This window comes from Cololabis saira, chromosome 14 (assembly GCF_033807715.1).
Source record: "Cololabis saira isolate AMF1-May2022 chromosome 14, fColSai1.1, whole genome shotgun sequence".
Taxonomy (NCBI): domain Eukaryota; kingdom Metazoa; phylum Chordata; class Actinopteri; order Beloniformes; family Belonidae; genus Cololabis; species Cololabis saira.
In genome coordinates this window covers 11,790,873-11,807,555 of record NC_084600.1, presented here as the reverse complement: position 1 = coordinate 11,807,555, position 16,683 = coordinate 11,790,873, and the positions used below count along the sequence as shown (strand labels likewise).

At 36.9% G+C, this 16,683-nt stretch overlaps 1 protein-coding gene across 1 annotated transcript; it reads right to left on the bottom strand.

Annotated features, from left to right (window-relative positions):
- Positions 1-389: 389 nt before the first annotated feature.
- On the bottom strand, positions 390-16,092 carry b4galt4 (UDP-Gal:betaGlcNAc beta 1,4- galactosyltransferase, polypeptide 4). The gene is made up of 7 exons (XM_061739688.1): positions 15,886-16,092; positions 11,649-12,178; positions 10,531-10,763; positions 7,942-8,132; positions 6,061-6,183; positions 5,866-5,970; positions 390-1,085 (listed from the first exon to the last, which is right to left on the bottom strand). The coding sequence occupies exons 2-7, from the start codon at positions 11,905-11,907 to the stop codon at positions 956-958; spliced, it is 1,041 nt and encodes a 346-aa protein (XP_061595672.1). The 5' UTR covers positions 11,908-12,178; positions 15,886-16,092; the 3' UTR covers positions 390-955.
- Between the last annotated feature and the right edge of the window lie 591 nt (positions 16,093-16,683).

The following is a 16,683-nucleotide window of genomic DNA, read 5'->3' as shown; positions in this document are numbered from 1 at the left end:
CTGTTTAGCTTGATTCTTGAGCAGCATGACATCTACAGTGTCAGCAATTTTTAGTTACAGTGACATTCTGAAATGTTGCAGCAGAAAATAGCATCAAGCAAATCATCCAAGGAAAAAAAAAGTACCTTTAACTAAATGTATTCATCTTTAAAGTCATAATATCAAATACTTTCCTCAACTCTGTCAACACGAGGGATTTAATAATCAGTCTTTCTTGGGTAATTGTTAATATATGCATCAGTGTATGATAGTTGTTTTTTGTTTTGTAGATTCACCTTTCAACTATTGTCGGTTTTACATTTTAACCATTCAAACTATTCTCTGCACACCTTTACCTTCTCAAAAACAGGAGTAACGGATAATAAGGCTTGCCTTAAGGAGAACAAAGCTGAACAATATTAGTGATGTAATCCACTAGTGGACAGTTTGTTGTGCTCATGCAAAAATGATAAATTATTGTGGAGAAAAAAAGAAAAAATACAAGACTGTACAGAGAAATTTCTAAGCAGGCAAAAAAAAGATTGAACTTTGTGTGTGTAAACATTAAGGACATCAATGGATCAAAATGATGCACATCATCCGTATGCATGATTATGCAGGCAAACAATAAGGCATGTGTGTGAATTAATCAATGTCTGATAGCAACAAGATTTTTAGTATAACTAAATTAAACATAACATAATAATGCATCATCTATATAATTGTTCCCTTTAAGCTGGAAACCGGAAGTAGAGGTGACATAACATGCTGTATGTCAGATATATTTGCCAGCAGATTTAACCTTGAATACAGCAATAAATACAATGTGCATTGTGTGTATTTTAGATGTCAGATTGTAACAGCTTTTTTTCCCCCCCGCACTCAAAGGCTGTAACTTCATAAAATATAAAGCTTTGTTCTGGTAAAAAAAAAAAAAAAAGAAAAAAAAAGGGGTTGAGGGATTGAGAGCAAAACTCTATGGCTTACCGATGTCCACAGTAACATTTATATAAAGGTGCAACCTTTCAGTTGACAGAGTTGTGTATGAACAGCTGCTGAGTCCATCCCTTTTCCACATATAAGATGTTTTTCCTAGTAGCTTCATCCTTGAAGAAAAAAAAAAGAGAAAAGGAGTTTACTTAAAGGATAAAACGCATGACAGATATATTTGATTTGATCTTTAATAAGCTGAAACAAACTGACAAAACAAAACTCAGTGAAAATATTCTCAATTGTTTGTGCAGAAACACATTTCGTTTGTGCTGCTTTAGTTTTGAAGATATCACGGGTTTATTATGACACGATGACATCACGCAGATCCCCCGACTTTGTTTCTGTCCACGGTGAAGTGAGGTCGTTTTCGTGAGGACAAAGTGTGACGTTCCTGCTTTGGGTGTTGTTTCCAGTTTTGAGACTCTGTGCAAGTTTTCTAAGTTCACCTGTTTTAGTTGAGAGTAATGTGTGTAATTTTAGCTGATATTGCTACTGTTTCAACATGTAATGGTGTGGCCCAGTAGCTCCAAAGCAGGAACGTCACACTTTCTTCACGAAAACGACCTTCACTCCACCGCTTCACCTGGACATCAACAAAGTCGGGAGGCTGCGTGACGTCATCGTGTCATTATAAACCCGTTATATCTTCAAAACTAAAGCAGCACAAACTATTTTTTTTTTTGTACAAACCAGCACTAACGCAACACAAACAAACAAGACGTTGGTGTAGACACTTGTCACTCAAACATGTCTGACTCTGGGCTGACCAATGGGGAAGCATCCACCCACTGGGATGTTTGTGTCAAAATGATTTAATCAAAAAAAAAAAAAAAAAAAAAGACTTCAAAACTTTTTTCACTTCAAAAAAAATAAATAAAAATACTTCAAATCGTAAAAAATATTTTGAATCCAAAAAAAGTGTTTAAATGCAATTTTTTGGGTCTCAAATATATTTTTGCATTCAAACACTTTCTTTGATTGAAAAAGTTTGTTTTTTTAATTGAAAATATTTTTTTCTTTTTGAAGCAACTTCTTTTTTGATTAAATGATAGACACAAATGTCCTACCCATAATATGGCCCAGACACAAAAAAAACACTACTTCAATCAAAAAGGTTGCTTCAAACAAAAAAAACTTTTATCAAAGAAAACATTTCCAATTAAAGAAAAACAGTGTTCAAATGCATTTTTTTGAGTTTCAAATATTTATTTGCATTCAACCACTTTTTTTCTTTGATTGAACTTTTTTTTTTGAATGAAGTGACTTTTTTTTGTTAAAAATATGTTTTTTTTTAATTGAATAATTAAGACACAAATCTACCTCCATAGATTTGCGGTTCCCATTTTGTATCAGGTAATGTTAGATTTCTGGGTAGCTAACGTTAAACGGTCAAATCATAAAGTTCGGTGTCCTCATCACTTTAATTTCGCCAACAAATCCTGCCTTGAAGTAGGACCAAGTGTAAAGACTTTTGTATGCCTTCAAGCTTTGCTTCGTGTATTTCCCCGGCGTAGAAATTAAGTACATATAAATATCAGGAAACTGGATTCGTGGCTAAATATTAATGTCCATGGACCACTGGTTTTAATTGCCTTTAATTTAAGACCATAATCGGCTGTTATCCCGTCTTCTCCACTAGTTGCAGCCATTTAGCTGATGTTTTGCCACTCAGTGCGAGTAAGGGGGCGTGGTCCAGTGGGGAAGTGAAGTCCCTCAGACCCTCTGTTAATGCATTAATCCGTGGTCTCTGTTACATGCCGAGTCAGCCCGAATTTGTCCAGAGTGTTACTAAGGTCTTTAGTCCATTTGTCCTGAGGGTTGTCCACATGGAAGTTAAAATCACCAACAATAATTACATGGTCAAAATCAACACAGGTCATAGACAAGTGTTCACTGAGGTCATTAAAAAAATCTGCAGGGTATTTGGGGGACCTGTAAATATTCAGAAACAGGATTCTGGATGAGGCCTTCAGCTGTACAGCCATGTATTCACTACCTGCTCACTGCTATCCCCTTTTGGTCTAAATTGTTAATGAGCACAAAATAAACTGCATGCAAGATACTGGCCAGGTCTAAACTCACCAACCAACTTAAATTCAACTTGAGAGGTGGCACCAGAAAAAAAAAATGGCAGTTTTACTCAGTGCATGCTTTACTTTGCATGAAGAGATGAGCCATTAGCTTGGCCGACCATGATTTTTGATTTTATTTCATAAAAAGGGCACAACTTCAAAAGGGCAGGGCTGAGCAATTCTATGGGGCTAGAAATTCTGCAACAATTTTCCTGAGAAAAGTTGAGGATAAAGAGATTATTGAACTTGTCAAAACATTTAAAAACAAAAAATCTACTGACTGGAATGGGATTGACATGTCTATAGTAAAAGAAGTAATCTCAGTTATTGTAGTGCCTATGACATGCATCTGTAACCATCTTTTCAATTGGGCCGCTTCCCAGATAAAATGAAAGTAGCGAAAGTAATTCCACTGTTCAAAGCTGGAGATAAAAAATTATACACAAATTATAGACCAGTTTCTCTTTTATCCCAATTTTCAAAGATACTTGAAAAACTTTTTGTTGCCAGACTGGACAGCTTTGTTAAAAAACATAAATTATTAATTGATTGTCAATATGGTTTTAGGGAAAGTAGATCAACGTCGATGGCTTTGATGGAGTTTATAGAAGAGCTTTCAAGTGCAGTTGATGAGAAGAAGTTTGCAGTGGGGGTTTTCATAGATCTGAAGAAAGCATTTGATACAATAGACCATGATATTATTTTGGAAAAGATGGAAAGGTATGGAGTCAGAGGGGTGGGACTGGAATGGCTGAAGAGCTACATTAGACATAGAAACCAGTATGTTCAGGTGGGTGATGCCATGTCTATGCCAGCAAACATCACATGTGGAGTGCCACACAAGGGTCGATAGTTGGACCAAAATTATTTATTATGTACATAAATGACGTCTGTAAAGTGTCAAACATTTTGAAATTTGTAAATTTTGCAGATGATACAACTGTCTTCTGTTCAGATGATTGTTTGCAGAAGTTAATGGAGAAGGTGACAGTTGAACTAGGCAAACTGAAAATGTGGTGTGATGTCAACAAATTATCTTTGAATTTAAACAAAACCAAGTTTATGATTTTTGGAAACCGTAAAACACATTTAACAACTCAGGTAGGTTTAACAATAGAAAAAGTTGATTTAGAAAGAGTATATGAGAACACTTTCTTGGGGATAATAATAGACCATGAATTTAGTTGGAAACCACAGGTAAGTCAGGTAAGATTAAAAATTTCCAGAAGTATCGGAGTATTGAGCAAAGTCAGACATTTTTTTAACTTTAGATCTATGAATACCCTATACTGCACGCTTATTCTACCTTATTTGACTTACTGTGTTGAAATCTGGGGTAATGCTTGCAAGACCACACTACAGACAGTTTGCACAATACAGAAAAGAGCAATACGAATGGTGAATAATGTTGGTTTTTATGATCACACTAATTTATTATTCATCAAGTCAAAAGCACTCAAATTCATGGACCTGGTAGATCAGAAAACAGCTTTGTTTATGTTTAAAGCCAGAAAAAATCTACTTCCTCCCAACATACAAACCATGTTCAGAGAGAGAGAGGGGGGTTATGCCCTCAGAGACCAATTCAATTGGAAACAACCAATCTGGAATACAGCTTTGAAAAGTAGGTGCATTTCTGTTTGTGGCGTGAGGTTATGGAACGCATTACCAGAAGAATTAAAATATAGCAAAAATGTGTTGAATTTTTAAAAAAAGGTATAAAGACATGATGATGGATAAGTACAGACTTGTTCCCGGGTAATGGAATGATGGCATAAAGAAAGGAAACAAAAGGATGGGTATATTGAGTATCATTTTTATAATAATTTAAATAATCCTTTTTTTTAACATGTGTGTGCAGATACATGCATGTATGTAAGTGTATGCATGTGTAGCGTACATATGTATGTGGATATGTAATGTGCTCGTATATATGTATGTACATGTATGGATATATGTGTAGGTACGTATGTACGTACGTAAGTAGATAGGTATGCATGTAAATATGCATATGTTTTTTGTTGTTGTTAGCTATTATTCATTTGTTGTATTCATTTATATTTATATGTAAGAAGGGGGGGCATTCATAAGCCGAGGCTTCAGCCCTGCCCCTTTGGTCGTGACCTAAGTGTACATGCTTGGTGGTGACCAATAAATTTTTTCATTCATTCAAAAGGAGTAGATGTTCAAGAGGTGGAACTTTAGTGATCCATGGAGACATGGACATTAGTAGGGCTGTCCCCGAAGCAGGATTTAGCTGGTCCACTCAAGTCGGGGAGTTTAATGCGATGCGTCGACGGCTCTTCTTTTAAGTACCCCCCCCCGCCCCCCCCCCCCCCGTATCAATTTGGCTTTTTTCCCAAGTGCTGTTTAAACCATGTGAACATACTGTACAGTTGCTGAATTGTAAGCAAATTCTTGCCTACACGTCAAACACTGTACTTTTTTAGGGTCATCCTTCACAACTTCGAAATGTTTCCAAACCTTTTATTTCTTACTCGCCATGTTTTAACCTGCTGCTTTCTTTCACCGCATATCACACTTCACATGTAGCTCCTGCTGATACTGCACATGCACATGCGCAGTTTCTTACAATATGTTTAATGCCACGTTATCCTGTTGTAATTCTCCCTCTGTCTACTTGATTGCTTTTTTTATTGTTCAATTTCATTTTGCTCAGACTATTAGCTCAGCCAGAAAGTTGGCTCGATGACAATACAATTAGCAAAAGACCTTGCTCAGCTTACTGTTAGTCTCATAATTTGAGTCAATCATTGGCAAGAACTCCCCTCCCCCGACCAGATGAATTACTTGTACTGACCTGTCTTGGTTTATCTTATTGCCACTGTCCCGCTTGTGAAACACCATGGTATAGCGGGCGACATCAGCCGGCGGCCGCACAATCTTCATATTCTGCAGCTCAACCCTGTGGGCATCACAGCAGCATGAGCGAGACTGAATGAAGGGATAGGTGTCTAATCTACTGTAAACATGACACATGCATCATGTTTCTCACCTGATGCGGAGGTCATCATCTTCCCCACCCCAACCCCAGTAAGTGTTTGCAAAACCATTCACTTTATGAAACTGTTCTCTGGTCAAAGCAGTAACTCCACCAAAGTAGCCTTTGTAACGCAGCCTGTGGAAAAGATAAGATAAGATAAGATAAGAAATCCTTTAATAGTCCCCCAGAGGGGAAATTTCCAGGTTACAGCAGCAAAGGGGATAGTGCAAAACAAGAGGCATCAATATCACACAATATCACACAACAATAATAATAATAATAAACACTATAACACTATAAACAGTATATACAATAATAATAATAAGAAGAATAAGAAGGAGAATAAAAATAGTAATAAATAAAAAAATTCTAGTATACAAAAAGAAAAACAGATGGATATTTACAGATGTTATTTATGCCCGTTGCAGAATGGTTTTTATTGTCAGGATTGTTTGTATTGTTTGTGGTCTACTGTGAGCAGTGCTGGTTGTGTAGTCTCACAGCTGCAGGGAGGAAGGACCTTCTGTAGCGCTCCTTCACACACCTAGGGTGAAGGAGCCTGTCGCTGAAGGAGCTCTCCAGCGCTCTGAAGGTGTCCTTCATGGGGTGGGAGTCCTTCTCCATCATGGATGACAGCTTAGCTATCATCCTCCTCTCTCCCACCACCTGTACTGTGTCCAGAGAGCAGCCCACGACAGAGCCGGCCCTTTTGATTGTTTTGTCCAGCCTCCTTCTGTCTGCAGCTGTGATGTTGCTGCCCCAGCAGACCACTCCGTAAAAAATGGCTGATGCCACCACAGTGTTGTAAAATGTTTTCAGGAGCTTCTCCTGCACACCAAAGGCCCTCAGTCTCCTGAGCAGATAGAGTCTGCTCTGGCCTTTTCTGTGGAGTGCAGAGGAATTAGTAGTCCAGTCCAGTTTATTGTTGAGGTGAACACCCAGGTACTTATAAGATGTCACCATCTCAATGTCCTTTCCCTGGATGTTCACCGGTGTCGAGGGGGATTTATTACGCCTGCGGAAATCCACCACCAGTTCTTTGGTTTTCCCCGCGTTGATCTGGAGGTGGTTCTGCAGGCACCAGTCCACAAAGTCCTGGGACAGTTCTCTGTACTCGCTATCGTCTTCATCAGTGATGAGGCCGACGATAGCAGAGTCGTCAGAGAACTTTTGGAGGTGACAGGTTGGGGAGTTGTAGGAGAAGTCAGCAGTGTAGAGGGTGAAGAGGAACGGCGCCAGGACCGTTCCCTGCGGGGCCCCCACACTGCAGACGACCATGTCCGATGTGTGGTCCCGTGTCCTCACATACTGTGGGCGGTTGGTGAGGTAGTCCAGAATCCAGGATGTGAGGTGACTGTCAACCCCTGCATTCTCCAGCTTGTCTCCCAGAAGTGCCGGCTGGATGGTGTTGAACGCACTGGAGAAATCAAAGAACATGATCCTCACAGTGCTCCCAGGTTTCTCCAGGTGAGACAGGGCACGATGTAGCATGAGGATGACGGCATCATCCACCCCAATGCCAGGTTGGTAAGCAAACTGTAGTGGGTCCATCGCTGGGCTCACCATGGGGCGGAGATGTCGGAGGAGCAGCCGCTCCAGGGCCTTCATCAGGTGGGATGTCAGAGCCACCGGCCTGAAGCTGCTGAGGTCCTTGGGGTGCGGGTTCTTGGGGACAGGTACCACGCAGGATGTCTTCCATAGTGGTGGTACCCTCCCCAGCCTCAGGCTCAGGTTGAACATATGTCCAACAATCCAAATCCAAATTGAAGACAAGTAAAATTACAATTCTTTCAAAAATAAAAGACAACAGCACTAAGTATTTACAAGAGTAGAAAAAAGTTTAGCACATTAACCCACAGTCTTTAGAAACTTTAATCTTAGTCATATACTAACTTGTATCCTGTGACATTCCTGCCAACCACCATGTGTTTAGGCTGATTGTCGTTGCAGACGTATAAATTGTTATCATTTTCAGGAATCAGGTCCACATCATGGAAGATGAAGCAGTCCCAATTGTAGTCCTTTAGTGCCTCCAAATACCCTACATTCAGGAGCTTGGCTCGGTTAAAAGTTGCATAGCCAGCCTGTTTAAAAGAAACAAAAGGAAAATACCTTTGAGATCATGCAGAGTTGAAAGCTCACTGTAAATTGCAGAGTTCTACTGTTACAGTCACAGTACTTTTAATCACTGAGGTATGGAAGTCGTATAACATGGTATCAGAAAAACCACACAACAATTTAATGTCAAGTGGGTGTAAGTCAGACAATATAATTAACATTAATTATGAATTATTTCACTTTCTAGCCCTGCAAACAGTTATATGGTTATATTACTTTTTAAATTTTTATTATATTTATTTATTATATAATTATTTTATTTTTAATATTTTTTTTTATTTGGTATATACATTTTATGTATTCTGATTATTTTTTGTTTTAACCTGTTTGAATACAAAAAAAAAAAATTTCTGATGATTTGTGCTTTATTCTTAGTTAAAGGACAAATTCTGACATTAAAACAACCCAAGCTCTATTAATGGATGGTAAGGAGTGTAAATTTTGTAAGGGACCAAAATAACATGAGCTGAGGCAGTTTTTAAAACAAGAACGGGATACGTGTTTGCAGCCAAATGGCAACTGATGTTAGTGTTTGGAGAAATTAAGCCGTGTCAAAATACATGGCTACTTTAAGCCTTTGTTTTGCTTCAGATCATTTGGTCCGTAGTGAAAGTTTACATTCCTTATCATGTAATAAAAGATAGTTGTTTTAACTCCAGGATGTTCCTTTACATCCTGATACTGCCTGTGTGAGAAACCAGATAAACAAAAAGGCACTAAGCTCCATAAATACATGAGTAAACACACCTGTGTGCACAATGCATTAACATTACATCCTCATCATTCACTGCTGACTCGATATAATATTTGCTTGGCTCTGCTTGGCTGACTTGATTGAACGTTGAATGTTTGAGCATCCCATAAATACACGACTCATGAATGGTATTTGCATTTTAAAGATCCGGGAAACAAGTTCCTCTGAGATCTAAGATTTGCATTTGGTTTTGAGGAAATTTCCTTTGGAGTGCGGTAGGCATGGGTAAAAAACGATAAAAAACAGCCGTGATAACGTTATCGTGGGGTACTGTAATTATCGCCAATTTTTTTTAAATTTTTTTTAAATTTTTTTGGTCACACAAGGCTACCAGCCAGGTAGAAGCCAGTGTTATTTTTTTTCATGTATTTTATTAATATTATTTATTATTATTATTTATTTAATATTTTTTCAGAGCGTAGTACAATCCGTGTGCATTTGACTACTGTGGCACTTTATTTTCACTCAATCTTTGTGTAGGCCATGCAGCTTTTGTTTTGTACACTACAGAGCAGTGGCTTTATTTTATTATTTTTCCAGAGAGCCGTACTAAGTAGCAGGCAGCCAGCCACTGTTAAAGTTTCAGAGAGTAATACAATCAGTGTGCATTTGGCTCTACTTTGTCACTTTATTTCTATTTGTCTCTTATTTCTTTCGACTCTCAGGGAAGTATTTTCTTACAAAAAAAGAAAGTTCAAATAAGTACCGGTACTATAGTTTACACTTTGTAATGCATAACATTTACAGTACACTATTTGTTCTCTACCTCAAGTGTCACTGTGTTGAGAATGATTTGAGAATAAATGTTCTGAAGGAACCAGTGGATCCACGGTTAGTGTTTTTCCTTGCATTTTAAGAATTTTATAAGCGACGCGCTAATATCGTGATAATATCGTAATCGTGATATTTTTGTCCACTAATATCGTGATATGAAATTTTCATATCGTCCCATGCCTAGAGTGCGGACATTTTTACCTAATTTGTTTGTTTCCAGCAAAAGTTTCAACACAATAAATTACTTTTATTACTTAATAGCAATTCTGTGCCTTTATTTAGCTCCATGCAGCATATCACTCCAACACAGACAAAAACACCAAACTCTCTTTCTTATTCCTATTTTACTTAATTTTAAAGTTTTGCCTGCAAGTAGTAAGATTTCCACCACTTTGACATTTGAGAATTGTGGGCAACGCTCAGCTATTTTTGACCTGCCATACTGGCCCTTCCTTGATGAATATATCAATTATTTGTTGTCGTATGACGACGCATAAACGTGTTCTGCTTGGAGAGGACAACATTGACTGGAGTCACCAGTTTCCATCCAAGTTGTGAGAGGAAGCAGAATAACACCGGGAATGTCATTCACCTCCCTCTGATATTTTGCTGTACAGCTGAAGTGTTCTCTTTTTCCTTAAAAAAAACCCACACCAACTTCAAGGGATATTTCATTTAATTGGGTGTATTTTGGTAATTACTAATATACTGGGGTTTTTTTTTTTTTTTTTAACAAAAACGTAAGCATGCCACAGATTTACTCTAGAAATAAGACTTTTAAGCATAAATTCTCTTGATATAAAACACTGAATATCTATTGAGGGGTAGACGGATACCTGGTGGATGACGTAAATGGCGTAGTGTAGTTGCTGTCTCTGTAGAAACGGGTGCAGGTGATACAGGAGGTAGAGGAGGTGCTTTTCTCGGCTGCGGTGCGGGATGAGGATGGCTACACTCTGCCTCGCTGTGCAGCCCAACGGCTCAAACTCGCCCTCAAGCACTCTTTTGTTTTCACTCTCTACATTCTTCATTGTCAGAGAAGATTCAAAGGACAGTTTCATAACTCCCTCTGTGGAAACAGTTACAAATGTCTTATGCAAACACTGTTTAGCTTATGCATATGTGTCAACATTTGCACAGATAATGAGAATAAGTAACAGACAAAATGTCACATTTTAACAAGGGTCTGCTGATGAATAACTCGTTTTTTGAGTCTCTTTTCAAATGCTGCTGCTTTGTTAAGCATTTAGAGGACAGAAAACCCCCAGGCATCTCAGGACTTTGCGCTACATTCAATATATATATTTTTATTTTCTTTAATAAATTACAAAAAAAATACATTAATTATATAATTCTATATATTGAATTAATTCAAAATTAAAGCAGCACAAAAACTATTTTAAGCTCAGGAGGTCACCCTGTAAGCCTTCATATCGCCTTCATTTTTCAGGTTTTTCCGGCCATGTTTTGTTAGCAAAACGCTAGCAACATTGCCCTTTGGGCCATTCTGGACGATTGCAATAAGGTCATGCCACTACTTGGTATGCCTATAAAAAGAAAATCTTTCTTGACGCTTTAATAATTCTGAAATGTTTCAAACAATTACATTACAAACAATACAATTTTATGATTCATGAGCCAGTTTAAAATTCATAATTTATGTATGTATAAATTACTGGCTTGAAAATCAGTAATTATGCTTAGATGACATATACAAATAAACTGAATAGTGAGATCTTCAATCTATGAATCACACCGTTACTCTGCTAACCCTAGCCTTTATCTCGCCAATTGTTTTTCTGGGGGTATTTTTTTCCATTTAGTCACAGTAAACATATATAACTTAGAAACTTGCAACTGGATTTCATTAACTTCTGAAAATAGCCAATAGTCAGAATATGAAACCCATTAAAAATCAGAGAATATTTATTCAGTAGTCTTGGTTTATACTTACCCAGAAATGGAGACTCCACTGGGCATTTGCCTTTATGTGTTGAAACGTATAGGTGATCAAGTGTTGACGTCCAATTGTCAGGTTTATCCATCAGATTGTCTTTTCTTGTTTGCATTGGAAAACCAGAGGAACCCAGAATAGTTTTCACAGTTTCACCAGAAAAGGTGGCAATCCAAACCAGCACCAACACTGACAGAAAGATGAAAACAAAATACTTCCCCCTGTGCAAACAAATGCTGAGAGCTGAACAGAGCCACATGGCTGTCTTCTTGGCCGAAAAAAAAAAAGCCAAATGTGTATCCTATTACTTATTGCATCAGGTATTTCCTCTGGTCAGAGAATTTCTGCAAAAAAACTGGCAGGTGCAGAATTAATGACCAGTCATCCCATGGTGGTGAAACATGGTGCTTTATCCTAAAAGAAAAAATTATTTGACCACTTTGAAGTAAGCCGAACTTAACGGTGACAATCCATTGCTGAATTCTAAAACCCCATTTTCAGGTGAAGTGAAAGACTGGAGCTCCCTGTGACTGCGAACAGATGTTGAGGGGGGGGGGAACAAAGAAAATAGTTATAATCAAGAGAGCACATTTGTGTCATAATACAATATTTCCACCAAAAAAAACTACAGACTTGGCAAATTCTTTAAATGCTATGAAAACTGAAGAATGGAATTCCTAAACTTTAGGATAGCACATTTACTTAATACTGTATTATTTCAAGCAAGATCAATATCATTTACATGACATATTTTAAAGTTTTCAAGTAACAAAAAAAAAAAAAAAAAAAAAAAAAGGCAGAGAGCAGAGTACTGGCTACCATGCATGATCAATCACAGTTTTGGCAAACTACCGTACTTTGGCAACACCCTTTTATAGCTCACCAAGGCCACATTCTGACTAGCAGCATTAGTGATGTGTAACACTTGAACAGGCCTCTCGGTATTGGGGCAACCAGATGTTGCACTTAACCTGTATTTACATAAAATCTGTACATTTTGAAACTCTATTCTACTAAAGCTTTACATTTTTTAATGTGTGCCTTAGAGGAAAAAGAAATTCATCTTTAATTGATCATATTCAGTCTTTTTTTGTACCATTTACTTCAAATCCATCAATACTTAACATATCTACTGGGGCTTTGATTCACTTATGTAAATTCTGGAGCATAACAACTGTAAAAACAAACTGTTACTGATTGTCAAAATCCGCACCCTCCCGTTCATTCATTGTGGAACTCGTTCGATAACTACAATTCGCAAAACTGCATGAATCCAAGTTTGAAGGTTCTTTAACAAGCTTGACCAATCAAAATCGCTCAGCACCACAATACTCACCCCTAAGACACCAGAATCTCAAAAGCATTACTTTCATATCAGTATTACTTTTGGGGGTTTAAATTGGTTCCTGTACATGATTCCAGCACCTTGAGAGGGGTTTTTTTCTTTGGTTGAATGCTTTACACCAGTCAACCTATTGTGATTCTTTTTCTCTTTATTATTATTGTTTGGTTTTTACCTTAATCCAGCAATTTCTTTCATTTTCAGTAGAGTTCTGCGGTTTCTTCAGCAGATTGTCTCCCATTCAGCATCTCTCTCAATTACTGTTTGTAAACAAACAAACAGAAACAAATGCTAATCCTCCTCTATTCAGGTCTTTTCCTTTCAAGGCAATCTTCTCTTCAGCTGCTTTTTGTCAGAGGCAACTCCTTCCCTTCAGCTCATCTTTTTTGTCTTCAGCTGATTTTCTTCTCTTCAGCTATCTTCCTCTTTTCAATGTTTCCCTTACCTAGGGCTGAAGCTATCCAATATTTTGGATTGAATATTCCATCGATTAACCGAGTAATCGGATAAAACTTAATTTAGCTTAATTAAAGCCCAATTATAAATATACAATAGAAAACAAGACAGATTACTTAATAAAAACAATCAATTTGTTTCCTTTTATAAGAAAAAATTACATTTACTTACATATTATGCAAATTAGTAAACTGTTAACAGTTTCCAATAAAATTAAATAAAATTACTTCAAACTTAACATTTCCTGAGACAAATAAGTGAATACAATGTTTCCCACTTATTTTTTTTTTTTAAATATCAAACATAAAATAAAAATATTCTGCCCTTAAATAGTGCCACTTCACATTCAGAAGAAATTAGTTTAAACAGAAATGCTGTGGACCGGGACTTGGAACAAGAGTGTTAGACAATGTGGATCATTTTAATTTTTCATTTAAAATGATCCCACACCTTCAACATCGTCTGTCTCTTCCTCTTATACTTTCACTTTGCTGCATTTGCTCACTGTCACTGTTTTCGGTCATGGTATCTGTACAGCCAAACTGTTCACACACACGTTGCGTGTTGATCAAAAAAATAGAGATTTTTGCTGAAGCATCCGGACTTCACCTTAACTTAAAAAAAATGTGAAATGTGAAAGGCTTCTCGATGCAGAATGACAATGACACAGAGGAAGCATAAGGATTTTAAGGCACAAAGGATGATACATTCTTACGACTCGAGTCTACGAAAACATCTTTAAGGTCAGTGTTAATCTTTTTTGAGCAGACTACCAGTCTGTACATTTAGCTGGGCCAAGGCTATTATCTTACTAAAAACTTTCAGCAGTTTTGGTTTAATCAAGTGGCCAAGGCTAAATTCCATCACAATATCAGTGAAAAAAAAAGAAGTTAAATATTTAGGGGTGATCATTTCACAAGATTATAAATCTAAAGTAGAACTCAATATTATACCAAGTAAAAAGAAGACTGAATCGATTTTTAATTCCTGGTCACAAAGAGATATTTCTTTATTTGGTCGTATCTTAATTACTAAAATTGAATCTTTATCTAGAGTAATGTATCATGCTTTCTCAATTGCTATCCCTGATATTCTAATTAAATCAATTAACCAAACAAACTTCACCTTCATTTGCAGGAACAAATGCCATTACATCAGGTCTGGAGACTCAGTTAAGCCATTAGATGGAGGTTTAAATTTAACTCATTATGAGGCTATGAATGGTATGATAAAACTAAAAAGGTTAAAGCAATAAATGTGAAATACAAATGCTTTCTGGTTTCACATTCCTCTTAAAATATTTGAAGTGTGTGGGGGTATTGATTTTTTTGGTTGAGATGTGATTTCTGTTTGTCCAAACTTTCCATTAACTTATTTAGACTTCACATCGGAACCAAGTACCTCTCTGTCCCGGTTGCTCCAAAAGCTCAAAAAAACTCATTTTAAGATTTTAAATATCTACCCTTGCAATGCTTTTCTTAGGCGAAGATTTAATACAGATTGTAATAACTGTAAATTCTGTGATCTAGATATTGAAACTATTATTGAACATGTATTTTTTGATTGTCATATCAGAACTTTTGGGGGATGTTTTCAAACCTTGACCTCAGAGAAAGACACTCGAGCACCAATCTTAAACTTCCACACTATTAAAATAAGGGTTTTGTAGCAGGACAAAAAAAAGAGGGCTGCCTTATATAATACTTATCATTAATATATATAAAAATATAATATAATTATTTTAGCAAAATATTTCATCCATAGACATAGGTTTTCAAATAGCACTCAATTGTTTTTTATTTGATCTTTTTTTTTAATGAAATTCTTACTTTCAAAAACAATCCTTAAAAACATATAAAAACTAATTATTCTTCCGGGATACAGACGTGTAAGCACGTTGTGTCACACTTAAAAGAATCCGTGCGAAACTTGAGCTTTAAATTCATTGCTTAATTAAACGAGGCTTCGAGGCAGAGGAAATTCCTCGACCATGTTTTGTAATTGAGTTACTCTAGGAATCGTTGCAGCCCTACTTAAAACAAAATAAAAAATAATAAATAATAAGTCTAACTTCAACTTGTCATCTTTTCTGAGCCTGTTGAGATCACAGACGAGCTAGCGTGTCACAATTATGGTTTTTACAACCGTCAAAGACAGACTGAAACAAAATGTGACTTTTCTGCCGCTGACAGCATCTTTTTCTTCTTTGATGCTGTCAGTACAATAGTTCCATTATCGGCCAGCTCGGATAAACTGATCTACCTGTAGGGTGAATGATGAACTCGTTAGTAGAACCGACACACAACTATGTTAAAGTTACACTATACAATTAGAGCCATATCTTGCTGAAGCCAAACACAACCTGATATCATTGCTAAGAAATTGCCATCATCATTGCTGGTATTACAAATATTATCTGCGTGGTACGTAGTGTCTTACCTTTAATCAAAACGAGCGAAAGTCGTGCAGCTCCCATGCAGGTGTGTCCCACAGCGGTGCTGCAGCGATCAGCTTCCGCTTGTGGAAAAACAACTTCCGGTACACAGTAACGGTTTGTGGCAGCCAACCCAGATGTTTTAAAAACAGATATGTTTTTGAAAAATATGTTTTAAAACATAAACATAAACTCAAGTCCACAGCAGGAGAGATAGGAGTTGATTGTAGTGATGTGATGCTCCGTATCGGGACTTCTTGTGCCGAGTAGCGGAGGGGGCGTGTCATTTAGGGGAGGAGCTGAAAATGATGACGTCAGAAGCCAAATGGTTTGACAATGGAATTTTTTTAGTTAGTCAATTGTTCAAAAAGGATGGGTTGTTGTATAATTACTCCGACTTTCTAATGAGATATATTATAAGCAGTACTCGAGTTGTAAAAAAAATCAGGGGGGATATTGGATTTTATCGTATGGGGACAGATCATTTGTACTGATTACAAATAATATAATATATTACAAATAATAGCACTGACCAAAACACCTGCAGAAATACTGCAGGAATGACATAGCAGCAGTTAAATGCAGCTTTCTGTAAGCTTTAAATATCCACTGGGCTTACATCAAATACATCAAAACACAACAATAAAAAATAGTTTTCTGAACTTATCAATATGACTCTGTCCTTCACAGGATAAGTAAAATGGATCATTGCAAAAACTCAAAATCTTAACAAGAATATTTGTCTTATTTCTAGTTAAAATGTCTCATTTTAGTAAAACAAATCTCATTAGCCTTAAAACAAG

What these genes read in the sequence shown, in the direction of transcription:
- b4galt4 (XM_061739688.1), bottom strand. Translation starts at nt 11,907, where the DNA reads ATGTGGCTCTGTTCAGCTCTCAGCATTTGTTTGCACAGGGGGAAGTAT. An exon ending in AGTGGAGTCTCCATTTCTGG is followed by an intron (nt 10,764 to 11,648) that starts GTAAGTATAAAC and finishes CTGTTTCCACAG; the next exon opens with AGGGAGTTATGAAACTGTCC. An exon ending in GATGATGACCTCCGCATCAG is followed by an intron (nt 5,971 to 6,060) that starts GTGAGAAACATG and finishes TGATGCCCACAG; the next exon opens with GGTTGAGCTGCAGAATATGA.